The sequence below is a fragment of the Hipposideros armiger genome, unplaced genomic scaffold, assembly GCF_001890085.2.
Source record: "Hipposideros armiger isolate ML-2016 unplaced genomic scaffold, ASM189008v1 scaffold_1155, whole genome shotgun sequence".
NCBI lineage: Eukaryota > Metazoa > Chordata > Mammalia > Chiroptera > Hipposideridae > Hipposideros > Hipposideros armiger.
The window spans coordinates 150,008-177,160 of record NW_017732505.1 but is presented as its reverse complement, the minus strand read 5'-3'; the positions used below and the strand labels follow the sequence as shown (position 1 = coordinate 177,160).

At 50.5% G+C, this 27,153-nt stretch overlaps 1 protein-coding gene across 3 annotated transcripts; it reads left to right on the top strand.

Moving 5' to 3' along the window:
• On the top strand, nucleotides 1-27,153 carry AXL (AXL receptor tyrosine kinase). 3 transcript variants are annotated; one of them, XM_019632652.1, is made up of 20 exons: nucleotides 3-569; nucleotides 1,694-1,916; nucleotides 2,246-2,346; nucleotides 2,846-3,022; nucleotides 7,437-7,517; nucleotides 7,654-7,769; nucleotides 10,854-11,064; nucleotides 11,378-11,517; nucleotides 12,178-12,328; nucleotides 12,544-12,570; nucleotides 14,145-14,277; nucleotides 14,571-14,662; nucleotides 16,537-16,632; nucleotides 16,774-16,851; nucleotides 18,338-18,430; nucleotides 18,793-18,914; nucleotides 19,511-19,620; nucleotides 22,807-22,966; nucleotides 23,415-23,551; nucleotides 25,314-27,153. In XM_019632652.1, the coding sequence occupies exons 1-20, from the start codon at nucleotides 506-508 to the stop codon at nucleotides 25,663-25,665; spliced, it is 2,664 nt and encodes an 887-aa protein (XP_019488197.1). In that variant the 5' UTR covers nucleotides 3-505; the 3' UTR covers nucleotides 25,666-27,153. The 3 variants fall into 3 exon arrangements, with proteins under 3 accessions (XP_019488199.1, XP_019488197.1, XP_019488198.1); XM_019632653.1 differs by lacking the exon at nucleotides 12,544-12,570; XM_019632654.1 differs by lacking the exons at nucleotides 16,537-16,632; nucleotides 16,774-16,851 and having other exon boundaries at nucleotides 1-569.

Sequence of the window (27,153 nt, the reverse complement as noted above, 5' to 3'; positions counted from 1 at the left end):
GAGGAATGTTTACCGGACACCAAGAGAGCCCAGAGGGACAGCGCCCAGAGCCGGGTGGAGAGACACACAGCCTCCCAGCCTCGCTGGCCCAGCTGGCCCAGACTTAGGGGCGCAGCCACCAGGGCCCTTTTCCTTCCTCAGCCTCCCTTCAGGGCCCCTTTAAGACCGGGCTGGTCCTCTTCTCTAAAAGTTAACCCCTCAAAGTCCAGGTGTCCCCTGGGCTCCAGGCCCGGTGGGCGGAGGCAGGGGGAGCCACAGGCGGGGGTGGAAAAGGTTTGGCGAGATCTGGGAGGCAAAGAAGAGGCCGAGGAGCAGGAAAGTCAGCCACCAAGAGGAGCCGGGGAGGCGTCCCTGCCTGGCCAGTTGGACAGTGCCAAATCCGGGGAGCCTGGAGCTGGGGGGAGGGCCGGGGACAGCCCGGCCCTGCCCCCTCCCCCACGGTGTGCCCAGCAACTTCTGAGGAAAGTTTGGCAGAGAAGCCACGAGCGAGCGCGGTGCCCGGAGGATGGGCAGGGTCCCGCCGGCCCTGTGGTTGGCGTTGTGCTGCTGGGGGTGCGTGGCCCCCAAGGGTGAGTGATGGGCACTTGCGGGGGAGGGCCACCCTTGGAGGGGCTGAGGCAGAAGGGAGAGGAGGAGGGTGGACGGCAGGTGAGTCCTGCACTGGCTCGGGGAAATTCCTTCAGACAACAGAGAGGGAAACGGAGACACAGACAAACCCAGAGAGACCAGGGGACAGAAAGGGGCTCTTGGCGGGACAGAGGGACAAGAAAGAGAAACTAGGAGGGTCGGAGAAGGGACGAGATGGACACACAGAGAGACAGACACCCAGGAGAAGCTGAGGGCAGGGGTGGGGGCTGCACTTGAATGGGGGGCTCTGGGGGGGAGAGTCTGAGATGGGGGTTGCTCGGGAAGGAATGTTCCAGAAAGGCGCACTCAGTCAGACAGTGGGGTGAGGAGGGCTTGAGAGCCCTAAGGAAAACCCTGGCACAGTCACCCCACACTTGTCGCTGCCCCACCACTGTTTGTCTGTCCGTCTGCTCCATCTCTGGGGTGGGGTGTCTACTCTGGCTCCAGCTCTGCCATCTCTGTGGACCTTCCTGTCTCTCTCTGTCTCCCTGTCTCTGTCTTTATCTCTCCCCATTCTCTAGATGTCTCTCTCAGTGTCTCTGTCTGTTCCCCTTTGTGTGTCTCTCCCCCCGTTTTTTTCCCCTCTGGGGTGTCTCTTCAGCTCTCATTCCCGCTCTCTCCGGGTCTCTGTTCTTCTCTGTCTCTGACTCACAGTGCACGTGTCTCTCTCTCTCTCTCTCTCCCTTTTCTTCCCCCACCATTCACCAGCCTGATTTGTCAAGTCTCTAGAGACCCTAAAAGAGGGCGGGGGGTCGGGTGGGGGTGGCAAGGGCTGGCCCTGAAGGCAGCCTGGGGCGTGGGAGGCTGCCAGATCCCAGGCCTACTTCCCAACGATGAGGGATGGAGGCCGGACAAGGATGGAGGCCGGACCCCAGTCTCCTGGGAAGGCTCCCATCTTCCCCTCAGAGCCTCCGCCCTCCACCCCCCCGCTGAGGTCATTCTACAACTATGTGGCCCTAAAGGCCTGGCAGGGTCCTGGCATCCTTAGGCAGGCCAGGAGGGCTGGAACTGAGAAGGTGGAGGGAAGTGGGGGCTCCTAAGCTGACTCTTCCCCATCTCCCTGCAGGCTCACAGGCTGAGGTGGACCCCTTTGTAGGGAGCCCAGGGAACATCACTGGTGCCCGGGGACTCATGGGGGCCCTTCAGTGTGAGCTCCTGATTCACGAGGAGCCCCCTGAGGTGACCTGGCTTCGGGATGGACAGGTCCTAGAGCTGGTGGACAACACCCAGATCCAGGTGCCCCTGGACGAAGATGGAGACGTTGACTGGAAAGTGATCAGCCAACTCAGGTGACCAGTCTCTCCCTGACAAGTCATGACTCTATGTCCCTCTTGACCCCTGTGCCCCTATCTCCATCATATGGTGGGTGAAAAGTCACCTGCAGGAGTTCCACCTGATTTAGAACCCCAGCTTGGCTACTCAATAGTTGTGTGGCTTTGAGCATGTGACGTAACCCTGGGTTTCGCTTTCTTCTTCTGTAAAATGAGTTAATAATAGTGCCCACTTCTTAGCTCTCATGAGTTTCCAGTCTAGATTCCCTTCTTTCAGTTTTGATGACCCCCCCTCCCAGTGTCCGGTTCTAACCCGAACCCCTCTGTCCCTCCTTTGTCCCTGTCAGAATCTCATCCCTGCAGCTCTCGGACACGGGATGGTACCAGTGTGCGGTGGTCCTGGGAGGAAAGACCTTTGTGTCCAAGCCTGGCTTTGTGGGGCTGGAGGGTGAGCCCTGGGTTCAGAGGTCATGGGAGATCAGGAATCCTGAGAGGCCAGAGGGTGCTGGAGGATTCAGCGTGTCCCCTGGGAACATTCAGCTTAGGAATGTCAGAGATCTTGGGGGGTTAGAGGGGCAAGGCTGGATGGGACTATATGTCCCAGGGAAGAAGACATCTTGGGGGTTGTTGGATGTCCTGGGGTCAGCCATGGTTGAGGTAGAACATTCTGGAATCAAATAAGAAGTCAGAGGCAAGACAACCCTCTCCCGCACCCCCAGGGGCCTCCCTTCCTCATTGGTGAAATGGGATTAGAAGTCAGACATTCTGAAAAACAGACATGAAGGGATCAGATATCCTGGGGTCCAACAGCGGTGGGGGCAAGTCAGGTATTGGGATCGTGTGTCCTGGGGGCAGAAGTTTGAGGGGACAGACATAGAGCTTAACAGTGAGACAGACACCTGTGGGGCTCAGAGGAATCACAGCCTCTACCTCCGACCCCCACCCAGGCTTGCCCTACTTCCTGGAGGAGCCTGAGGACAGGACTGTGGCCGCCAACACCCCCTTTAACCTGAGCTGCCAGGCACAGGGACCCCCAGAGCCCGTGGACTTACTCTGGCTCCAGGATGCTGTCCCCCTGGCTCCGGCCATGGGCCATGGACCTCAGCACATACTGCGTGTTTCAGGTGAGTCTGGGGATGTGGCCAGGTCAGTGTAGAGGCCTGGGTAGGATGGAAGTGGGGAGCAAGGGAGCCATTCATGCCTCTGTGTGTCTGTATGTCCCTCTGTCCTCTGTCTGTCTCTGTCCCTGTGCCTCTCCTTGTCTCTGAGTCTGTCGCTGCATCTCTGCCCCTGTTATCTCCTCACTTTTCTCTGTATGCTTTCTCCATCTCTTTCTGTCTTTGTTCTTCATCTCTCTCGGTTTCTCTGTGTCTCTGCTCTTTCTCCATTTACCCCAGCCTCTCTCTGAATAGAATTCTTTGTCCTGGGTTTCCTCTGAGCTGTTCCATGGCCCAAAGTGTGTGTGGGTCTAATGGTCCTTCGTCAGCCCTTGACCCTAAGCAGGGCACCGGAATCAAACGTGCCCTCCTGTCTTCTTCCATCTCCCTCAACCTGTCTACCTCTGTCACGGAAAGACCCCACTGGGGGGACAGAGCCCGAAGCAAGAGCAGGGAGAAGTTGGGAGACCGAGAACAACAGTTACATTGAGAGAAAACCAGAGACACAAGAGGGGACAGACCACAGGGGTAACCCAAGATGAAGAGACAGGACAGGAATGTCTGAGTGACAGGAGAAAACCACCCCCTTCAGCCTCAGGGTGGCCATCCCCTTCCACACTGCACAGATGAGGCAGGACCTAGCTTGGGGTCACACAGAGGTCAGAGAAGTGCTGGGGGTTCCCCCTCACTAAGGAAGGAGAGAAAGGGACACAGAAGAGGGAGGCTCAGTCAATCAGAAGGAGATGGCTGGACTCCAAAGGGAATCAGCTTCCGTCACCCCCAACCTGTTCCTCCATCTTCTTGGAATGCGGAGGGGACTTCTGACTGAGGGTCTCCTGGGGTGGAGGGAGGTGCCCACATTCCCAGCATTCCAGGGGCCCTGAGTGTGCAAGGAAGCGGTGGTGAGCATGCCAGCCCCCAGAAGGGTGACTCAGGCCCCTGGCTTTGGGTCCTGAGTCAGCCTGGTAGGACCCTGGAGTGGGGGTGGGCGAGGGGGCTGGTTCCCCCACACCATCCCAGGAAGAAGGAGAACTGGGGTGGGGGGGGAATCATAGGTACCACTGTGTGTTGAAGCTGTCTTAGTGTGTGTGTGTGGAGGGGTGGAATCTGTGTGTGTATCCATATCCCTCTCGATGTGTGTCTCAGTGTCTTCTGTTAGCATCAACCTCTTTGTATGAGGGTGTGTCTTAGACAGGGTCAGTTTCTGTGGTGGCTTGTTTGTGTGTGTGTGTGTGTGTGTGTGTGTGTGTGTGTGTCGTTAGGTATGTTTCTGTCAGCTTGGGTATCTGTACCACTGTGTGCTTGGGTCTTTATAGTATGTCTCTGTAAGTTTTTCAGGGCTGCCAGTGTGTGTTTGTGTGTGTGTGTCTGTGTGTGTGTGTGTGTGTGTGTGTGTGTGTGTGTGTAATTCACAGCAGGTAGTAACAGCACCCGTCTGCTTCTGTCTGCTCTCCCTGTGTGCCAGCCTGGCACCAGTGGCCTCTTGGTGGATGAACATGGGGTTTTTAGCAGCCAGTGTGTAGATGTGTGTCTGTGCCACCTGTGTGCACATGGCAGCGTCTCCACGCTTGTGTGTCTGCCGCAGCCCTGCGTGTGCTTTTGTATCAGTCGGCATCTTGGTGAATGTGTCTGAAGCACCCTGAGTGTGTCCAGCTGTGTTTTGAAGGCTTGGCTGTTTGTGTGTGAGCAAGTCCACATTAACTTCTTCGGGTCATGGTGTGTATCTGTTTGTCCATACATCTCAATATGCAGGGAGGTTTGTGTGTCTGTCAGCTGCAGCCTAGGTGTGTATTGTCTTGCTAGGTGTTTGTAGTCAATGTATGCACACTTGATTGTATGTTTATGTTTGTGTCTCTTCGTGTATATGGGTCAATGTCAGCCCCTGTGTGTATACATGTAAGTCACTGAGTGTGTATTTGTCACTGCGTGTTTGTAACAGCATCAGCCCTGCAAGTAGCTTAGCAAGTGCTGCGTTTTCTGCTTTTGTGCCAATAACGATCACTGTGTGTTAAGTGTGATTCATCGTGTGTGTTAGGGGGGGTGGGGGGGAGCTGTGTCAAGGAATTTCATCCGTTTGTGTGTGTCTGTCCCTCAGTCTGACTCAGTACATGCCCCATCTCTCCTTCCATCCCTCTCATTCCCTCGGAAAAAGTACAGGGTGGGGGGAGGAGCAGAAGCAGAGGGGAGCTGAGCCGGACAGTACATCTGGAAAGCGCATCTGCTCCAGTCGTGAAGGGAGAGCCTGCTGGAGGGGAGGGGTCCCAGACCCCTTTGTCCCTGCTTTCCCTCTCCCTCAAGGTGCTGGGGCCTGGGAAGGGGAATCCTGTGCCGTGCCCTACAAGGCCAGCTGGAAGTGCACGGGAAAGGGGGGCTCCTAGTGACTCACTTATGCGGGGGCAGGAATGCTGCGGTCGGAACAGGACCGGGCTCCAGAACCCCCCTCCTGTCCAAGGCTCCTCTGTGCGCTCCCGCGCAGTGACCCTGATGGGTCCCCACGTGCCAGGTGGCTGGACAAGATCCAGGTTCCCTGCCCCCGCGGGCTGTCGGCCTGCCCGGGGCTGTCCTAGCCCTCCTCCAGGCAGCGGGGGTTGCGGGCGGGCACCTGACCTTGGCTGGGAACTGGCGCCTGGGCAGAGGAGCTGAGGACCTTCTCTGCCCACCCCCTTCCGGCCTCTGCCGACTTTCCCTTCTTCCACTCCCTCTGCTGACTAAGAATAGGAAACTTTGTGTCTGCGGGTAGACGGTGGTGGTGGGAACACAGGCACACACGCGCAGAACAAGCACAAAGGCATATGCAAGCACCCAACATCCACAGCCACTCACGGTCCGCAAACACACCGGCATAGAAATACAGACAAGCACAGAACTGCAGTCACACGTGCTTAAGACGTGGTCCTCCTTTCATCAGGTCACCCAGGCTGTGTGTGTGCGCGCGCATCTATGTATTATATATTGTGTAGCTATGTGTGTTGTGTATCTGTGTTTCTGTGCTTCTTATGTTTGTCTCTGTATGTGTATGTGTGTGTGTCTATCTGTCTGTCTGTCTGCCTGTGTTTCCACCATCACCACAGGGAGGAGGGGAAGTAGGTAATCCACCCCCAAACACAACCAGAAACACTCATAAGTACACAAATGTATACACATAAATTCATTCACTCATTCAACAAACATTTGTGGAGCACCTACTGCGTGCCGGGCCATCTTAGGACCAAGGGATACAGCAGGGGATAAGACAGACAGAAATCCCTGCCCTCCTGGAGCTGACATGCTGGTGGAGTTGACAGCCGATGAACAAGCTACACAAATCATGTGTTAAGTATACTGTGATGAGAAGAGCCAAAGAGGAAAAGTAAAACAGGAAATAGGCTCATATGGAGGGAGGTTCCAATTTTCAACAAGGTGTTCAGGGACTGAGTGACTGAGAAGGTGGGATCTGAGTAACAAATGTGAAGGAGTGGGGTGTGAACCATGTGGACGTCTGTGGAAAGACCGTTCCAAGCAGAGGGAAGAGGAGTGTAAACACATGCTTGATGTATGGTTTCAAGAATCACCAGGAGGCCGTGTGGCTGGAGCCGAGTAGAGTGACGGAGTGGCCGAGTGGGTGAGGAGTGTGGGGTTGGTAGCAGCCGAGCTTATAAATGAATAAATACCTCTATACTGTATTTACACTCACCCATGAGGGCCTGTTTCTTAAGTGTCTGTTCAGTGTATGTGCCTCTATGCGTGTCTGTGTCTGTACAGCTGTGTGAGTGTGTATGTCTGTGTATGTGTCCATGTGTCTAGCGATAAGTGTGTTTCTGTGTGTGAGTGTGTGTTTCTGTGTGTGTCCATGTGTGTAATTGTATATTGGTATGTGTGCTCTATATCTCTGTGTATATGTGTTTCTGTGTGTGTGTGCCTTTGTATAATTGTGTATCTGTGTGTGTCTATGTGTATATGTATGAGTATGTGTGTCATGGTCTGTGACTGTGTTTCTAAGTGTGTCTGTGGGTATGTATGAGTATGTATGTGTGTCTCTATCTATGCATAAGTGTGTATAGGTGTGTGCCTGTGTGCCAGTGTGTATGAGTATGTGTTTCTGTGTGTGAGTCCATGTCTATGTGTGCGCATGTGTATGTGGGTCTCTATCTGTGCATGTGTGTGCCTGCATGTATGTGTGCCTATGTGGTGGGGTGTTAGGGCTCAGGCCCCAGGTCTGTCCTTGTGTTTGGGATGCAGGCCCGTGTTCCCAATGCATCACCTCCCCTTCCCACACTCTCCCTCCGAGCAGGTGCCCCTGTGAGCTGGATTGACCCTGTCATGCAGGGCATGGCAGGGAGTGGCCTAGGAACCCCTCCTTCCCCTCTCTGATACTGGGTCGCTCCCTCCTTTGACTCCCCAGGCCTGAACAAGACGTCTTCTTTCTCCTGCGAAGCCCATAACGCCAAGGGAATCACCACATCCCGCACGGCCACTGTCACAGGTGACAGGAAGGGGAGCTGGGAAGCTGGGTGTCAGAGAATGTGGGGCTTGGATCAAAGGTCAGGGCTGGGGAGAGGGCAGGGTGGGGAACTTTGGGTAAAGGTCCCCCAAGTCAGTCCCTCCCATCATCTCCACAGTGCTCCCCCAGCGGCCCCGTGAGCTCCACTTGGTTTCCAGTCGGCCCACGGAGCTGGAGGTGGCTTGGACCCCAGGTCTGAGCGGCATCTACCCCCTGACGCACTGCACCCTGCAGGTGAGACTCAGACTTTGCTCACCTCAATCTCAGCTCCCTTTCCACCCACTCCCACAAGCTCCCAGCCGCTCTCTGGGAAACCAGCCATTGGTGTTTTTTGGGGGTTTTTTGGGGTTTTTTTAGCTGAGCCATCCTGCTACCTGTTGGCAGCTCAGTGGCTGCTCAGCTCGGGCTGGACTTGAACTGCTGTTGCTCAGAGCTCAAACTCTTGAGCTAGCTCTTAACCAACTGAGCCACTTGGCCGGCCCTCCGTTGGTGTTAAGAGACAGTAGAGCCTTGGTTTAACGCTCCATGGGGCACAACTGATCTCACAGATTCATTGCACACAAATTTTCAAATATCTAACAGTTAAGTATCATGACTCATCGCTTCCATATCTTCCCCCTCTGCTATAACCTATCACCAGTCGTGTTTGTGACTTAGTACAGTAAAGACGTATTTCATAGCGGCATCTTTGCGTGCAATGAATCTGAGATCAGTTGCGCCCCACGGAGTGTTAAGCCAGCTATCCTAGGTTCAAATCCTGGCTCCACCAGCTGCTAACCGCATGAGCTTACGCAGGTGACTTAACCTCTCTGGGCCTCAGTTCTCTTATCTATAAAATGGGCATAATGTTAATACCTACCTGATAGGCTTCTTATAAGAATTCAGTGAATACATGCAAGTTACAAACTTAAGATAGTATCTGAAACATAGGAAACATGTAATAAACTATTAGTTTTTATAATTTTGGGGTTTTTTAGTGTTGGTGATATTGACTCCAGATAGAATGGGAACCCTGAGATCGCAGGGCACAGAGCCATCTCTGTCACCACTAGACACGCCCAGCCCTGTGCTTCTCCCACCCCAGCCCTGACCACGCTGGGTTGTCATTGTCTCGGGTGGGGGGGGGGAGTCTGTCTCCCCACTGGAATGTGAGCCCTGGGAGGGCAGACCCAAGCTGTCTCAGTCACCACAGAGTCCTCATTATTGCCTAGCTCGGGGCCAGACAGAGAAGGTAATTTTTGCTGAAACTACCTGACAGCTGAGATGGGCCAGACCCAATCTTCTGCACCTAAGTTGCTCCTCCTCTCGAGTAAGAAAAGCAAACACACACAGTTCTCGCAATACGTGGTCCAGCTCTGGCTTGAAGTTCTCTGCTATTTGGAAGTTGGAGTGAGGGTGGGATAGTGCCCATGATGGGGGATGACAATAATTAATAATGGCCAACTTTTATTGAGTGTCAACTGTGTGTTGGGCCTTGTGTTAAGGCTTTACGCACACCTCCTTGTGTGTTTGTGAAGTACAGTCTATGTTTACACCCAGTGTCAAGATGAAGAAACTAAGGCTCATAGTAGTTAAACAACTTGACCAAGGTCACAGCCTGGAAGTAGCAGAGGTGGGATTCAAACCATTGGCTCACCAGACCCAAAGGGTACTCCTTACCCCCTTAGAGACTGTGCTTGATTAAACAGGAGCTGTCCAGTTGGGGCCGGCTGAGTGGCTCAGTTGGTTAAGAGCTCGCTCAAGAGTTTGAGCTCTGAGCAACAGCGGTTCGAGTCCAGCCCGAGCTGAGCAGCCNTTATTCAGCCATAAAAAAGAAGTTCTTCCACTTATGACAACATGGATGGACCTTGAGGGCGTCATGCTAAGTGAAATAAGGGCCGGCCGAGTGGCTCAGTTGGTTAAGAGCTCGTTCAAGAATTTGAGCTCTGAGCAACAGCGGTTCGAGTCCAGCCCGAGCTGAGCAGCCGCTGAGCTGCCAACAGGTAGCAGGATGGCTCAGCTAAAAAAAAACCAAAAAAACAAAAAACAGGAGCTGTCTTTCTTATATAATTTCATGCCCTGAACACAACCCCATTCACTTGTCATTTTAACCCTAGGAAGTAGTGGCTATTAATCTTCCCATTTTCAAGGTAAGAAACTGAGGCCCAGGGAGGGGAAGTGACAAGCCCTCCCCAGTGACTAAAAAGGATGAAACCAATTCAACCCCAAAGGCTGGGCTGATTTGGGAGACCTCAAATGCGGGGTCAGGCGTCAGTGTACCCCCACCCCACACCCATCCAGCATCCACAGGAAAGCAGAAGTATGCCCTCTTCCCTTTGCAGGTCTCACTTCCTGCTGTGCATGAGCTGGGCTGAAAGGTTCGAATAGGAGGAGGGTCACAGGCATCCCAGGAAAAAGAGAAGTGGAAGTGGAAGTGAGCATAGGGAGGCTGACGGTCTTCATCCTTGTCCCCTTTGTCCCAGCAGAGGTTCCTCTTCCCATCAGTCATGTGGGTTAGAGAGCAGGCATGGTTACCCACCATCTGCCCTCCTTTTCCCCAGGCCTTAGGGTGGTATCGTCTCCCCATGTGGTGGCTGTGTGACTTTGGGCAAATGGCTGAACCTCTCTGTTTCCTCATTTGTAAAATGGAAATGAAAAAAGAAATTGGTGGTAAGAAGTCAATGAGTTCATCCAGGAATGGGCTTAACGGGATGCTTGGTACATAGTTAGCACTCAAGAAATATTAGCTGTTGATGCAATGTGCAAGCCATTTTACATGCTGCACAGATGTATTTTCCAGCTGTGGCCCTGCCATCTTGACTGTGCTGTTCCTGGGGACCAGGTGGGTGTGCCAGCCTGTGCCGTAGTGCAGGTGTGCGGAGTTGTACATGTGTTGCCAGACAACCACACACACACACACATACAAACACACACACACAAAAAAAATACTAATAATGACACTCAATACATATAGGCACTCTTCTAAATGCTTAGAAGCTTCAATTCAGTCAATTGGATAAATTGAAGTAGGGACCCATTGTTGTTACCCCCATTTTACAGATGAGGAAACTGAGGCTCAGAAAGGGAGTATCTTGCCAGAGGTGGCTATTGCAAGTGATGGCAGAGCCACATCGTGCAGCTGGGTGGTTTCCTTGCTTTGCAAGTGCAGGTACCCATGTGGCACTAGCATGAAGCTAAGACACACACGCATGCACGGGCACACACACACACATCCTTGCAAAGTTGTGTAATCATACTAGGACCACCACCATCGAGCATTGTGTGACTGCCTCGTGTAATTGTGTGGCCATTTTCTTCGTGCCCCTTTCCTCTCCCCAGGCCGTACTGTCAGATGATGGGGTGGGCATCAGGCTGGGAGAGCCAGACCCCCCAGAGGAGCCTCTCACCTTGCAAGCATCTGTTCCCCCTCACCAACTTCGGCTGGGCAGCCTCCGTCCTCACACCCCTTATCACATCCGGGTGGCGTGTGCCAGTAGCCAGGGCCCCTCATCCTGGACCCACTGGCTTCCTGTGGAAACGCCGGAGGGAGGTAAGAAGGAGCTGGTGGGGGGGAGATGTTGCCCTCTGCCCTGCTGAACGTTGCTCGCATCAGGGCCACTACCAGCATCTTCTCTCACCCATTTACCCCATGTGGCCTCCTCTGCTTCCCATCCAGTCCCCCACTCCTTAGCACAGCCCACTGGCATCTCTCCTGGACCTCATCCCTATGCTTCCGCTCTTGGGAGGCCTGCACGAGTTGCCCACACACGTGCCCTTTGCACACTGTCCCCACTTCCTGGGAATGGGGGAGGGGGGTCAGGAAGAGGTGGGGGTGCCAGCTTCACCTCTTCCCTATTCTCCAGTGCCCCTGGGTCCCCCTGCAAATGTTAGCGCCATGCAGAATGGGAGCCAAGCCCTCGTACGTTGGCAGGAGCCAGTGGCACCCCTGCAGGGCACCCTGTTAGGGTACCGGCTGGCCTATCGAGGCCAGGACACCCCCGAGGTGAGTGCTGCCAGATGGGGCAGGATGGAGGAGCTGGGGAAGAGAGAGGTGTGGAGGAGAAGATGACAGGGCAGACAAGGACAGTTGTGCAGGTTGGGGAGTACATGATTGCACTACCTAGGAGAGCACATTGTGGGGAGGTTAAAGGGGTCCCGGAGACGGTTAAGGAATGGCTATTTATGAATCATTGTAAAAAATGGTTCTGTAGACTTGTATACTTACTATGACGATTTTGCAGCAGATAGTTGTATAGCATCTTGCGGAAGGGGTGCCTTTGCCTAATTTGCACCAAGGTCCTGAGTGAACAGCCCCCCTAAGAGTGGAGAGATGGGTGAGAAAGAGGGTGGGAATTAGAAGGGGATGGAGAGAAGAGGGTGAAAAGATAAGAACTCGGCTCTTCAACAAAAGTACTGAGCGCCACGCACTGTGCTAGGACTTGAGGTCATGGCAGTGAATGAGACAGCCTTGTCTTAGTGGGCACAGGGGTGGGGTGAGGAGACAAAAGGAGGGGGGATGAGAATGAAGGGTAGGAAGAGGTAGGGGAGGAGGGCCTGGAGATGAGGAGAGGGCTTTGAAAAATATGGGGAGTTGAGGTCAGGGTGAAGGCTTATGAGTTAAAGGCTTGGGGCTCTACCCTGATGCCACATCTGAATGTCTTAGGTACTAATGGACATAGGGCTAAAACAAGAGGTGACCCTGGAGCTGCGGGGGGACAGGACTGTGCCCAACCTGACGGTGCGTGTGGCAGCCTACACTGCCTCTGGGGATGGACCCTGGAGCCTCCCTGTGCCCCTGGAGCCCTGGCACCCAGGTAACTCCAAAGTCACGCTCAGCCCCCTTCAACCTACTCACAAGGACCTTGTCTCTCCCAGATGCCCCCGACTTGCCCCCTGCAACTGTCACTGTTACCCCAACCTAGGCTCTGTTCCTTCTCTGGAACCTTTCTGAGAGCCTCACTCCCACACTCGCGTCACACCAGACTTGCGGTCCCTGAGCATGTCCTCCCTCTGTCTCTTCTCCTCACAGGGCAAAGACAGCCAGTGCACCAGCTGGGTAAGGGCTTTCGCAGCCCCTTCCTCCCTCCCTTCCCTCAACATCCAGTGAGGACCCCATCACCACACACATACTCTCTGAACATCCCTTTCATGTATCTCAAACTCATCACTCTAATCCTCTAGTTGAGTTTGTGAGGTCCTTGATGGAGGTGCCTGCAATAGTCCAGCACCCTATAGATACTTAGTGAACGGCAGATGGATGGATAGATGGATGGATGGATGGATGGATGGATGGATGGATGGATGGATGGACGGACGGACAACAGATGATTTATCCCTTTCACATTCATCCCTCTCAAATATTTCTCAACAAGTCTCAAACCTTCCTCCTATGCCCATTGTACCCTCCTAGCACTATTGCAGTCCACACCTCTTGTAACTCATTCTATTATCCTTAAATATTCCTCACATGCCTTCCTGCATTTCTTTGCATACCCTTTCCACACTAACCCACCCTACTTTCATGTTCATCCCGTAATAATCCGTTATTCCTCATACATGCCTCCCAAACCCAATGCACGCCCACTCTTCTCATTCACAAATCCCACTTTTTACACACTCACCATCCATCCCACATTTGCAAACACTGAAAAACTTTCAGTCCACACTATTCCACACTCTACAACTCTCCCTGCATGCTCACCTAACACTCCTTACACATTACTCCCTCGCCCTTAGCCAATCCCACTCTCTCTGCACGCACACCCACCAAACTCCTGACACTCAGCACATATCCGTTCTCCATTCCTCACACACCCACTCCACCCTTTTTGCACACTGTTTCCATTCATCTCCTGCTCCTCATCTGCCTTTCCCACATCTTTTACATTCTCGTTGCACACTCTCCTCATACCAAAATTAATCCTTACAAATCATTGCTCACTCTTTGTTATCTAAAACTCCATGAATACTCCTCACTTACATGTCCCCAACTCCTCCCACACCGACACTCTGTACACACTCCTCTTCACATCACACCCCTTTGCACATTTATTTCACTCTCATTCTCTGCTTTATGAAAACCTTTCCATATCATCACACACTCTTCAAAAATACTCCTTGGTCATTTGTCCCAGGAGCCTCACGGTCCTTGGATTTTCATCATGCGTGCCTCGTGCTATACTGCATGCATTCTCTCCCCTACTTACATGTTTTTTCACACCCAAGTTCTCCCTCCTTGTACAATCATCACATATATCACACACTCCTATACTACTTGAGATGTTCTCACATCCATCCTATGGTTATCCATCCCTCCTTGCATACTCATAACCCATTCTGCATGAGCCTCTCACTCCCATCCCACACTCATCACACACTCCTCAAGAGTCCATCCCACTCTTAACTCACCTCACCCATCCTACCAGGTTCACCTTCTAACTTTAAATGCTTGGCCATATCACATTCTTTGCATGCCCTGCCCAGCTCAGCCCAGTCTCCCCACATATGTGAATGCACTTAACAGGCCTCATCCAATATGTCCACATCTGCCTCCCTCCAACCTCACCCCCTTGGGTCCCAAGGAGCTGGACCAGGGCGTCAGCCATGACCTGTCCCCTGTGCCCCTGACAGTGAGTGAACCCCCAGCCCCTGCCTTCTCATGGCCCTGGTGGTATGTACTGCTGGGAGCCGTTGTGGCTGCTGCCTGTGTCTTCATCTTGACCCTGTTCCTCGTCCACCGGAGGAAGAAGGAGACTCGTTACGGGTGAGTTGGAACTCCGTGGGTAGGGAGGCTAATGTGGACTGGGATGGAGAGGCCAAAGATGGGGAGACCATGAGGAGGCTAGTGCAGGAGGAGAGATTTCTAAGTACTGGAGTGAGGGCAAGGGTCCGGGGGATGAATGGGAGGCAGGAGGTAGTCCATGGCATGTTCAACAAACGTTGGAGGAGAGGGCAGACAGGGCTTGGGGTTGGGATGGTGCTCGCTTTCATTGCTAGTGGAAAGAGAGTGTTCCACAGGGTTCTGCCCTGCCCTCACCTCCTCCCCATTTCCCCCAGAGAAGTGTTTGAACCAACAGTGGAGAGGGGCGAGCTGGTGGTCAGGTACCGTGTTCGCAAGTCCTACAGTCGCCGGACCACTGAAGCCACCTGTAAGTAAACCTCAAAGCCTCCCACCCTGATTTTGGAATACTGAGTGTAGAGATTTAGGCTTCTGTAGATGCGTGAACCCAAAGTTTCTGAAGGCCTTGGAATGCTAAGGCGTTAGAACCACAGACCCTAAGAACAACAGAATTGTGGAACCACACAGAACCTTAGAATAATAGACTTCTAGACACAGTAAATCTTAGAAGACAAAACCTCAGCGCCATAGGATCTTAGAACAATGTGATGATGATGATGATGTTGATGATGACGATGATGATAAAGATGATGATGTTGACAGTGAAGAAAATTATGGCGATGAGATGCTTATGATGTTGATAATGACAGCCAATCCTAGAACTTCTATGTGACAGGCACTCTTCTAAGTGCTCTACACATGTCACTTAATTTAAGTTAGTACGTTATCCACCCCCCACTTCACAGATGAGGGGCACTCTGGCATAGAGTGGTTAAGTAATTTGTTCAAGCCATACAACTTGCCAGTTGAAGAGCTAGGATTCGAACCCAGGCAGTTTCTCTCTGAAATCCATCTTTTTAACTGCCTCTTGGAATTATAGAATGTTAGAGAGGTAGACTAGATCTTGGCCTAAAAATTTATAGGCTCAGTACTTTAGAGATCTTTAGGATCTTGAAAATCATAGCATCTTAGAACTATAGGCTTTCTGTTAGAGGACTCTAGAATTATGGAGGGTCCCAGCTAAGGAGGCCACCCAGTCAAATTTCTTCATCTTTCCAGTTGGGTAAATTTAAATCCAGAAAAGGGACAGCGTTAGGTCTCTTCTTAGCCCACAGTGAGAAGGCTGCCAGGCCCTAGGGAGATATTGGAAGGGGCTGGGAAAGACATTTATTTAAAAGGAGAAGGAAAAGGAAATGAGGAGGTCACACTGATCTAATGGAATAGCACGCAGCAGCAATTCTCAAAGTGTGATCCAGTCCCTGGGGGGTCCCCGAAGCCTTTGCAGGGGGTCCATGAGGTCAAAACTATTTTCATAATAATACCAAGATGCTTTTTGCTCTTTTGCACTCGCATTCTCTCAAAACCATTCCATGGAGTTTTTCAGAAGCTTCCTAATGTATGATGAAGTCATCACTGTTGGTTGATGGAACATAAGCTTGTGTCTTCTTGTGTTTTAAAAATCTATTCATTTTAGTTTTGAAAACAGAAAATATTGATATACATAACCCACATAAATGAAAAGTTTTTACAGTCCTCCATAATTTTAAGAATGTAAAGGAGTCCTGAGGCCAATAAGTTTGAGAGCTGTTTCTATACAGCAATGAAAATGAATAAATTACAATACATAACAACTATATGACAATTGTCTCATAGACATCGTGTTGAGTGATAGAAGCCAGGCACAAAAGAGAACATAATATGGGATTCTATGTTTAAACATCCCCAAACAGAGAAGGCTAAAATGTGGTAAGAGAGGTCAGGAAGGTGGACACCCCTGAGAGGGCAGGTAATGGTCTCTTCTTGATCTGGGGACTAATTATACTGGTGTACTGGGTTTGTGAAAATTCATTGAGCCACTCACTTATGATTTGTGCAGATTATACTTCAAGAAAAAGTTAAGAAATATTTTTAACAACTTGTATGGCAGGATGTTGACAAATCAGGATGCTCACTGGTGCAAGATTGTGTGCCGAGCTCTAACCCTTTAGCTGCTGCTCTGGGGAAAGGTTCAGGGAGTCTAGAGGAGGAGCTAGGGCAGAGGTAGGAGGGTGCTTAGGGCAGTAGCTATTATTGAATGAATGTAATAGTATTTCAATATTTTCACAATGGGTATAACTCTATGGCAAGTGTCGCTTGAATGTCAGCCCAGCTCTATAGCTCTGTTCACCCCTACCCCCCATGCAGTAAACAGCTTAGGCATCAGCGAAGAGCTCAAGGAGAAGCTACGGGATGTGATGGTAGACCGGCATAAGGTGGCCCTGGGGAAGACCCTGGGAGAAGGTGAGTCTCCCCAGCACACACACACATCCCCCTGAACCATGAAGTCCTTCACGTCCACACCTCCACCCAACCATAAGAAATGCAGTCCCTTCCCCCATCAGGGTTCCCCTGATGTCCACATCTCCCTCTGGTCCTCCGTAGGGGAGTTTGGAGCTGTGGTGGAGGGCCAGCTCAACCAAGATGACTCCATCCTCAAGGTGGCTGTGAAAACGATGAAGAGTGAGTCTATGCATGCATGTGCACACATGCGGGACTCCTGTCTCTGTGTACACATGTGGAACCCCATCCCCTAGCCCCAAGCCCCTTCCTTATGCCCCTAAGGAGGCAGAAGAACAGAAAAGTTAACGGCAAGTTAGCCCTACCACAGAACCTCAGTGTTTCCAGACAGGAAACAGAGTCCATGCCTGATACTTCAACAGAAAGAATTTAACATGGGGAGATTACTACAAAGATATAGGAAGAACTAAAGGAACACCTGGAAGCAGTGAGGCAGCCACATCTAGGCCTGAAGGCAGAGGGAGGAAGTGGTGTTACCAGAGCCCATAGCCAGCGATTTGGGAATCACAGAGTTAGAGGTAACCTTGTGGGAGTTTGAAACACAAAGGAGACACAGCCACTGCCAAGGAAATACTGGAAGCAGAAATAGAAAGGGGGAAATACCGTGGCTTTTCCCCTCCTCCTGCCCACCCGCCAATCTCCCATCAGTGCTTCCCATTGGCAAACTCCAACAGGAAGCCAGTAGGAAAGGGAGCCTGGGAAAGGTAGTTTTCAGGGGCCAGCCCCCTGCGATCCATAGCAGAGCAGGAAAGATCTGGAATGAGGTACACCTGCCTTCATCATTTATCAGTTGTGTGATCTCAGGCAAGTTATTATCCCTCTCTGAGCCTCCCGTTCCTCATGTGGAAAAAAGGATCATAATGTCCCCACTTCCTAGGGTGTTGTGAGGCAGAGCACTTAACGCTGGGGATGTCACATAGTACACGTAGAACATGCAGTTAATGTGAACTGTGACTATATTATTTACATCATCAGAGAAGGTGGGAGCCAGTCAAGGGTCACACAGCACAGGAAATCCAGGACAGGAAGTCCTTTCCACTCAGGGAAGAAGCATAGGGGGTCAGGCTGAGGCTGGAGAGAAAAGAGGAATGATTCTTTCGGAATCACAAGGGCTAAAATCTTGGGTTATGGAGTCATCACTCACTCATTCATTCATTATTGAGCACCTCCTATGTACCAGACTATGTTCTCGACCTGGGTTTGAATCCCAGCTGCGCAGCCTTGAGCAAGTCACTTTGCCTCTATGAGCCAGTGTTCTGAGCTGTAAAACGGGGATAATCATATGGATCCCCAGGGCTGTCGGAAATGTGCTGGGACACAGCCTAGCAGGGCACAGGGACCCAGACTGCCTGGCTTTGAATTCTGCCTATTCCACTTGCAAGCTGTGTGTGCCCTCAGGCAGGTTCCTTAGTCATTTTGTGGCTTGGTTTCCCCATCTTTAAAACATCTTTAGCACCTAAGAGGATTAAATGAGTTAATATATGTAGAGTGCTGAGTACAGCACCTGGCACTTATTAATCACTTTTGAAGATGGAGGAGGAGGAGGAGGAGGAGGAGGAGAAGGGAGAGGAGGGGAGGGGGAGGGGGAGTCCTCCCTCCCCACCTCTCCTCTACCCTCCTTCTTACCCACCTTCCTCTTGCCCCCAAGTTGCCATCTGCACAAGGTCTGAACTGGAGGATTTCCTGAGTGAAGCTGTCTGCATGAAGGAATTCGACCACCCCAATGTCATGAGGCTCATCGGTGAGGGAGGGCAGATTTGGGGGTCTACAGAACTGTGATAACCCCTCCCTCTGGCGCTGGAAAGATCAAATCTCCAGGCTCCCTGTTCCCCCCTCCCTCAGAGTCAGCGAGCTACCCCCTCCTTCTCTCCCTCAGCTTGGAATGTGACCTCTGACCTTTCCCAGAAATAGCTGAGGTCCCCAGGAGGGCTGGGGAAACATCGCTGGGAACAGTGCTAGAAATGGCTTCTCTGAAGCTTGGTACTTGCCACCCCCACAACAATTTGGAGCCCAGATTTGATGGTGAGGGAAAGACAGAGCAAGGAGAAGGGTTGGCTTCCCCTTCTGTCCAACTGGAGTGATAGGGCTGCCTGGGGGGCTCAGGTGTCTGTTTCCAGGGTTCCGAACGTGAGGGCTTCCCGGCACCTGTGGTCATCTTGCCTTTCATGAAACATGGAGACCTACACAGCTTCCTTCTCTATTCTCGGCTCGGGGACCAGCCAGTGGTGAGAGGCATTTAATCATCTAGTCTACAAGCATTAACTGAGCACCTACTAATTTCCCAGCGCTGCTCAGCCACTGGGAAAACCATAGTGACCAAGAACTTGCTCTCATAGAGCTCTGCCAGTGGGAGGACCAGACAATAAACAAGTTAAATAAATAAGTAAGATAACCTGAATGCTAGTGAGGAAATAAAGTAGGATGAATGATAGGCGGCCAGGCAATTAGTTTGGATGGACAAGACGGTGACCTTGAATGAGGAGCTACCTGGCAGGAGGTAGGGAGGTCTGGGAGGAAACAGTCCTGGCAGAGGGAACAACATGGGCAAAGGCTCAGAAGTGGGAACAAACATGGTTATTTGAAGACCAGAAAGGAAGCCCCTGGCTGGAGTGCATGTCAAGGGCAAGAACAGTAGGAGATCAAATTGGAGAGGAGGGGTTATATAGGACCTTGTTGGAAAGGGGTTGGGTTTAATTATTAGTCCCATGGAAAAGCACTGCAGGGCAGAGCTAGGCACACTCAGAAAGGGGAGGAGGAAGGGAGGAGGGATGGATCTCTGGGACTCTGCTGACCTCTATTCCCTCCTGCCTTGGCCCCCCAGTTCCTGCCCACTCAGATGCTGGTGAAGTTCATGGCAGACATTGCCAGTGGCATGGAGTATCTGAGTACCAAGAGATTCATACATCGGGACCTGGCTGCCAGGAACTGTATGTGAGTGTTGAACCTTCCAGGGAATGCCCCCTTACTTCAGAACTCAGGACTGGGATAGAGAGGTCAGCAAGGGGTATGGGGAAGACTTCCTGGAGGAGATGGCCCTGAACTGAGATTCTAAAGCAGTATTTGGATATGGAGAGAGAAGTGTCAAGAGGGTGGGCTCAGTGGGCAGCATGAGGTAAGCAAAAGGGCAGAGGCAACTGATGAGGGTGTGACATTTAAGTCTTATCTCTGTCTGCCTCCATGCTGAGTCTTGCCTGTGGCTCCCCTTGGGGAGGAGCCACATTGGAATAGAAGATCAAACCACTCCACCCAAGGGCAAGCAGAAAATATGTCAGAACCTGGGCTATGGTGAAGATGGGTGTGTGTGTGTGTGTGTGTGTGTGTGTGTGTGTGTGTGTGTGTGTGAAAACACAGGTTTAGAATATTAGTCTCATTACAATGTTGGACTCATACAAATGGGAGTTGGAGACCAAAGAATCTTCTAAACGAAGTATAAATGTTCACAACCCTTGGGATTGTGAACATGTATTTATTCTCCCAACTTTTTATTTTCAAAAATTCCAATCCTACCGAAAAGTTGAAAGAACTGTACAACTAACACCCATATACCCTCCTTGTTGAGGTTTTACCACATTTCTCCTCCCTTCTTTGTCTTTCTCTCTTTCCCCTCAACAATTTGAAAGTAAGTTGCCAAGATCGTGACACTTCACCCCTAAATCTTTAGTAGGTATCTCCTAAGAATAAGGACTTATGCCCAAATAATCATAATTCTGTTATCACACCTAAGAAAATGATTAACAGTAATTCGGTAATATAACCTAATATTCAATCCATATTCAAATTCCTCCAATTACCCTCCAAATGTTTTTTTTTTTAAGATTTTATTGGGAAATTGGGGGAGGGGAACAGACAAGTTGCTGTCCTTTTGTTCTTCAGTCTAGTTGTGGAGTACATCGCTTCACTGGCCCATGTTGGTATTATCATTGCGTTCTTCCTGGGTGAGGCAATTGCTTGCCTGCCATTGGACAGCCGCTCACGGCGGCTCACGGCAGCTCACGGCAGCTGCTGGTGGCTCATGCTTGGCTGCCAGCTACTCATGGTAGCTTATGGCAGCCCATCGCCATCCCACTGCAGCCTAGGCCGTTGCCAGCAACTCACGGCAGCCCAGCTCCAGATCGAACTGTTGTTCACCATCTTAGCTGTAGAGGGCACAGCGTCACTAGCCCTCATATGGAATCCAAACCTGGGCCCTGCTGCTCAGAGCTGGCATCCCAAGCCAACTCTTAACCAATGCGCCACTCGGCCGGCCCCAACATGTTTTTTAGGGATATTTTATTCCCTGAACCAGAATTTAGTCAAGGTCCCCATATTGCATTTAATTGTTATACCCCTTGGTCTCTATTAACCTGGAATAGTCTCCCCGCAACCACCTTCTTGTATTTTTAGGGCATGTTCTTTTTTTCTTTCTTTTTTTTTAAATTGGGGAACAGTGTGTTTTTCCAGAACCCATCAGCTCCAAGTCAAGTAGTTGTTTCAATCTAGCTGTGGAGGGTGCAGCTCAGTGGCCCATGTGGGGATTGAACCGACAAACTTGGTGTTATGAGCAATGTGCTCTAACCAACTGAGCTAACCGGCCACCCCAGTGGCGTATTCTTTTGGAAGAGACCAGACCAGTTGTCTTGTAGGATGTCCTGTATATAAGATGTATCTGTTTCCTTGCGGTGGCATTTGCCTTTTTCCTCTGTTCCCTGTATTTCCTGATAATGGGCAAGTAGATCTAAAGGTTTGAATAGACTCAGTCAAAATGGAAATTCCTTTATTTCTGTAATTTGGGCCGATTCTAGTCAAGCCGCCAATGTAACAATGACACTGAAAATCAGAGTGGAAACCAATTGTTATGCTTCTATTGTTTTTTTGTTAAAATATTGAAAGACTTCCTTACCAAGCTGGTAAGTAACTGGCCACCACCCCAAGACTCCCATGTGCTCCAGAGCCAGCAGCCTAGATGCCTGCATCAGCCCTCTCTGTCCCCTGCCATGATCCTCTGGACCTCCCCAGGACCCAGCAGTTAAAGACTAAATCCTGGCCTATCAGGGGCCTCCAAAGCCTTATATGATTGGTCATTGCCCAAGCCCATCACCCTGGCTAGAAATCATCAATTTTTTAAAAAATTGAATCCCAGAAACTCAGACGCAAGAATCAGGGAATCTTCTATTTCTGTAAAGCACAAAAACAAGCAAAAGTAATCATGCTTTTAGAAATAAAGATCATGGTTACCCTGTGGTAAATAAAGATCATGGAGGTTACAGGAAAGGAGGACTTGTGATGTGTTTCTTCCTTTTTCACACTTAAAACAAATTTGATATACACAATTGAGCTGTTTGCAATGAATTGAGTTTCCTTTTTCCAAAAAAAATGGATGTATATTTTGCATACACTAAAGTGTGCACATCTTATGTGTGCAGCTCAATGAATGTTTACATATCTATAGACAAATGTAAACAACCACCACTGGGTCAACATAAAGAACATTTCCGGGCCCAGGCCGGCTCACTATTGCCCTTCTCAGGGGACACAAGGGATAACCACTCTTCTGGACTTCTGTCGCATCAGCTTCTGTCATCTGTTCTTAAACGTCATACAAATGGAATCACGCACTTTGTACTCCTTTATGTTCAGCTGCTTTTGCTCAGCGTGACGCTTTTTAGGTTAGTCCATGTTGTGTGTGCATCGGTAGTTTGTTCTTTTTCTTGTTGGGTGTCCCACAGTGTTCAAGAAACATCTTGATGCAGGTGCCGGGTCCATGGGTGTGTTTGTGAAAATTCAGTGAGCTGCTCCCTGAAGATTTGTGCATGTTTCTGTATATATAGTCTACTTCAAGAAAAACAGTTTTGTTTTTCAATCAGAGAATCAAAACTAAGGAGCCTAGGAAGGACCTTAGAATCTGGCAAAAAGCCAGAGCTGGGAAAGCCCTCAGTAGCCCTTTGTCCTGCCCTCATTATATGGAGGAAACAAGAAGTAACACAGCTCCCTCCGGACCTGGGGCAAGGAAGGGAAACGGATCCCTACCACCAAGCGGGACAGCCGGAGCCGGAGCTGGAGATGTGTCTGAGAGTGAGGGCAGGCTTCCTGTGGAGGGGGCCGAAGCCGTGACCCTCTTCCTCTCCCCAATCTGGGCAGGCTGAACGAGAACATGTCCGTGTGTGTGGCGGACTTTGGGCTCTCCAAGAAGATCTACAATGGGGACTACTACCGCCAGGGACGCATCGCCAAGATGCCAGTCAAGTGGATTGCCATCGAGAGCCTGGCTGACCGTGTCTACACCAGCAAAAGTGATGTGGTATGTGTCCCCCTAACAGGAGTGGGGAACCGCGGGAGGGTGTGGCCTAATCATCTCACACTGCACCCGGGCGCGCAGGGGCCTCGCTAACCATGTCTAGGCGTGTGGTGGGTGACTGAACGGTGGTGTGGACGTGCTGGGATATGTACAGGCCCATGTGTGCGGTGGCAGATTCTACATGGGATGTGAGGACAGAGTGTAGAGGGTGACACATGAGACTGTATGTGTAAATGTGCACATGGGCGAGCATGTCTGTGTGTGTACAAAAGTTACCTCTGAGTGTGTACCTGTGCTGAAAAGGTTCTGTGAATAGCTGCCATGCGCCCACAAATATAGCTATGTACACATGTGCACTTAAATGTGGGTGTACCCATGAACCTGTGTGTTGGGGGTGTCTTTGTGCAGGAGAGACCCTCTAATTCTCTCCCCTCTGCCCCCACTCCAACAGTGGTCCTTCGGAGTGACGATGTGGGAGATTGCCACACGGGGCCAAACCCCATATCCCGGAGTGGAGAACAGCGAGATTTACGACTACCTGCGCCAGGGGAACCGCCTGAAGCAGCCTGTGGACTGTCTGGATGGACTGTGAGGACCCTGAGGACCCCACCCCCACCCAATCCCAGATTACACTCCAAAGTCCTGAGCACCCCACAGGGCCCTGACATATCCAGGACCCTCTCAAACCTGAACAAAATCCCTCAAACTATTGAGGAGGCCACGGGGGCCGCCTCACCATCACTCTACAGTACCACTGCTAGCCCACAAGATGTCAATTAGCAAAAGATACCCTTTACTCCTTTGCCTCGTACATGGACTGCAGGCTGGATCAGCTCCCTTGGCCAGGTATCCGTGGGCAGTAAACAACTGCACAACCTTACCTGGGGACCCTGCCTCTGAGACTCCCACTCCTAAAGAATTCTAACCCATCCCAGACTCCTGAGCACCCACACTTCCCCTTCAAAACCCAGGACCATCTGCAAAACCCTTCGGGTTGTTACGTTGAGCTTCTCCAAACTTTCAGGTCTCCTCTGAGATGTTCTCAGGCTCCTTCAGGACAGTGCTTGTGAAACTTTGTCATCTCTTGGCACCCAGAATAGCAGAATATTTATCCAGCACTTGGGTGGTGAAGAGAAGATGTTGCTTGAGTCAGGAGGAGGCAGCCAGGGGCTGCAGATTCCCTAGGTCCCCCTTGGGTGCTCTAAGAGCTGAGGGGAGTAAAAATAACAGCTAACGTTTCTACAGAACTTACCAGAAGGAACTGTTTTAGGTGCTTTGCATGTATTAACTCATTTGGTCTTTACCATGGCCATATGAGGTAGGTTGGCACCATTATTATTCCTATTTGCAGATGAGGAAACTGAGGCCCAAAAGAGAGGGTAAGTGGCTCAGTTGGTTAAGAGCTCGCTCAAGAGTTTGAGCTCTGAGCAACAGCGGTTCGAGTCCAGCCCGAGCTGAGTTGCCGCTGAGCTGCCAACAGGTGGCAGGATGGCTCGGCTAGGGGGAAAAAAAAAAAAAAAGGGAGGGTAAATCGCTTGCCAAAGGCTGCATAGCTGGTGTGTTAGTTATCTATACTCCCAAATCCAGTAGCTTAAAACAAGCATTTATTGCCTCACATAGTTCCTGAATAACAGCTTAGGAGGGTGATTCTGAATCAGGGTTTCTAATGAGGTTACAGTCAAGGTAGGGCTGCAGCCATCTGAAGATTGGGACTAGATCGCTTTCAAGGTAGTTTACTTGCATGGCTGTGACAGGAGGCCTCAGTTGCTTGCTATGTGGACCCCACCATAGTGCTGCTTGAGCTTCCTCACAACATGGAGACTGGCCTTCCACAGGTGAGCATTCCAAGAGAAAGAGAAGGAGGAAGCCACAGTGCCTTTTATACAGGCTAGTCTCAGAAGCTACATACACAGTCACAGCGGTTGAGTCAGAATCGAGTTACTAAGTCTAGCCCATACTCGGGGAGGAAATTAGACTCCATCTTTTGAAGGGACAAGTGTCAAAGAATTTGAGCATATATTTTAAACCAACAGCTTGTAAGGCTTTGATACCAGAGTCTTTTGGGGGGGGGGAATACTGAAAAGCTCTGCTCTAGCAAACCCTCACTAGAACATCAACCCATACCCAGAGAGGTTTCCCAAGACCTCTTCCAGCTCCTGAGTGTCCCAGGAATCCCTCAGAAACTCTTGAGAATCCCCCAATTCCCAGAGATGCCTCCAAACTGCTATAGTTCCCCCCAGTCCATAAAATGCCCCCAGTCCCGTGAGTGTCCTAAATTTCCCCCAAACTCCCAGAATGCTCCCCTTCAAAGCCCCTGCTCAATCTCCCACCCTTCACTTTCCTGTCCTAGGTATGCCCTGATGTCCCGGTGCTGGGAGCTAAACCCCCAGGACCGGCCAACTTTTGCAGAGCTGCGGGAAGATCTGGAGAACACGCTGAAGGCCCTGCCCCCTGCTCAGGAACCTGACGAAATCCTCTATGTCAACATGGATGAGGGCGGGAGCCAGGCTGAACCACTTGGAGCTGCCGGAGGAGCTGACCCTCCAACCCAACCTGATCCTAAGGATTCCTGCAGCTGCCTCACCGCGGCTGAGGTCCATCCTGCTGGACGCTATGTCCTCTGTCCTTCTACAGCCCCTGGCCCCACCCTGCCTGCTGACAGGGGCTCCCCAGCACTCCCAGGGCAGGAGGATGGAGCCTGAAACAACCCTCCCCATGGGACTCCCTCTCAGGACACAAGCTAGGCACTGCCACTGGGGGACTCCCACTACTTTCCCATTCCACACCTTACCCTCAACTGCAGCCCTCTCTTCCTATCTATTCCACTTCCATCCCACACAGATCCTTTCCCTTTTCTTAGTGTCCCAATGTGTAAAAGGAAGGGGTTGGACTGCAATCCCTAAGGGTCTTCCTAGGTCTAACATTCCAAGATTCTGGATTCTAAGGTTCAAAGAGTCTAGATTCAAAGGTTCTAGGTTTTAAAGATGCTATGAGTCTTTGGTTCTAAGAACCTGAAATTCCAAAGTCTCTAATTCAAAAGTGTTGAGGTTCTAGATATGGTAGTTCTAAGGCCTATATTCCAAAGCTCTGAGATTCGATGGCTCTAGATTTTTCTGGTTTTAAGATTCTTGATAAACCCCACAAGTTTTTAGGTTCCAGAGTTCTAAGATTCTAGGTCTAGGATCTAAGACATTATGATTCTAGATTTTATTTTCCCTAGGATATAAGATTCTAGATTCTAGAATTCTACAATTCTAAACATGTAGGTTTTTAAGGCCTAATCTAAAATTTGATGTTCTAAGCCTCTTAAGAGTGTAAATGCCCTGGCTGTAAGACTAGATCACAAGTCTTCAAGATTTTACCTTCTCAAGTTCTAAAATTCTAGTGATGGTCAATTATAGACTCGAAGGCTTTATGATCCTCAAAGCTCTTGTTAAGAGATTCTGGATCTTAAAGGTCTATGATTCTAGAATCTGCAATTCAAAAAGTTCTAAGAATCTACAGGTGGAGGTTCTAAGGCCTAATGTTCTAAGATGTGACTAAGACTTAGTCTAAGAACCTAGATTCTCTGTGTCTAAGATTCGAGATATATGTTTCAAGATTCTAGATTATTAAACTGTAAGATTCCAATGTTGTTTTGTTCCATGTTCCAAGGCCCTCTAGATTCTATTGGTCCAAGATTCTGGAACCTCTAAGATCTATCTAAGGTATAAAACTCTACAGCTAGTTGTGACTAACTAGATACCAAAGTTCTAATCATTTCTAATGTTGTACACCTTTAGGTTCTATGCTGTATTCTGACTTGCTGGAATTTGGGGTAAAGGTCCAAGAATCCACAGTTCTAAATCTTAAGATTCTAGACAGTGTAGCTTCAACATTCAACTGTAAGATTCTGAAGGTCTACAGGTCTAGAATTCCAAGGTACAATTCCAAGGTTCTAACTTTATATTGCAGTATTCTTCTGTGTGACCCTCTCCTTCTTAGCCACCTCTGCTTCCTCCTCTCCTCATGTGGGGGTGTGCCCCCTCAAGCCTGTGCAATGCATTAGGGATGCCTCCTTTCCGCAGGGGACAATCTTCCGCCTTTTGGGCCATGCTGCCCCCCTGAGCCAGTCCCTCATGCCCCCTGTACAGAGTGTAGACTCTGGTGCCTCCAGAGGGGCTCAGATCACATTAAACTTTGTAGTCATG

What these genes read in the sequence shown, in the direction of transcription:
- AXL (XM_019632652.1), top strand. Translation starts at nt 506, where the DNA reads ATGGGCAGGGTCCCGCCGGCCCTGTGGTTGGCGTTGTGCTGCTGGGGG. An exon ending in AAGAAGGAGACTCGTTACGG is followed by an intron (nt 14,278 to 14,570) that starts GTGAGTTGGAAC and finishes CATTTCCCCCAG; the next exon opens with AGAAGTGTTTGAACCAACAG. An exon ending in CTGGCTGCCAGGAACTGTAT is followed by an intron (nt 19,621 to 22,806) that starts GTGAGTGTTGAA and finishes CAATCTGGGCAG; the next exon opens with GCTGAACGAGAACATGTCCG.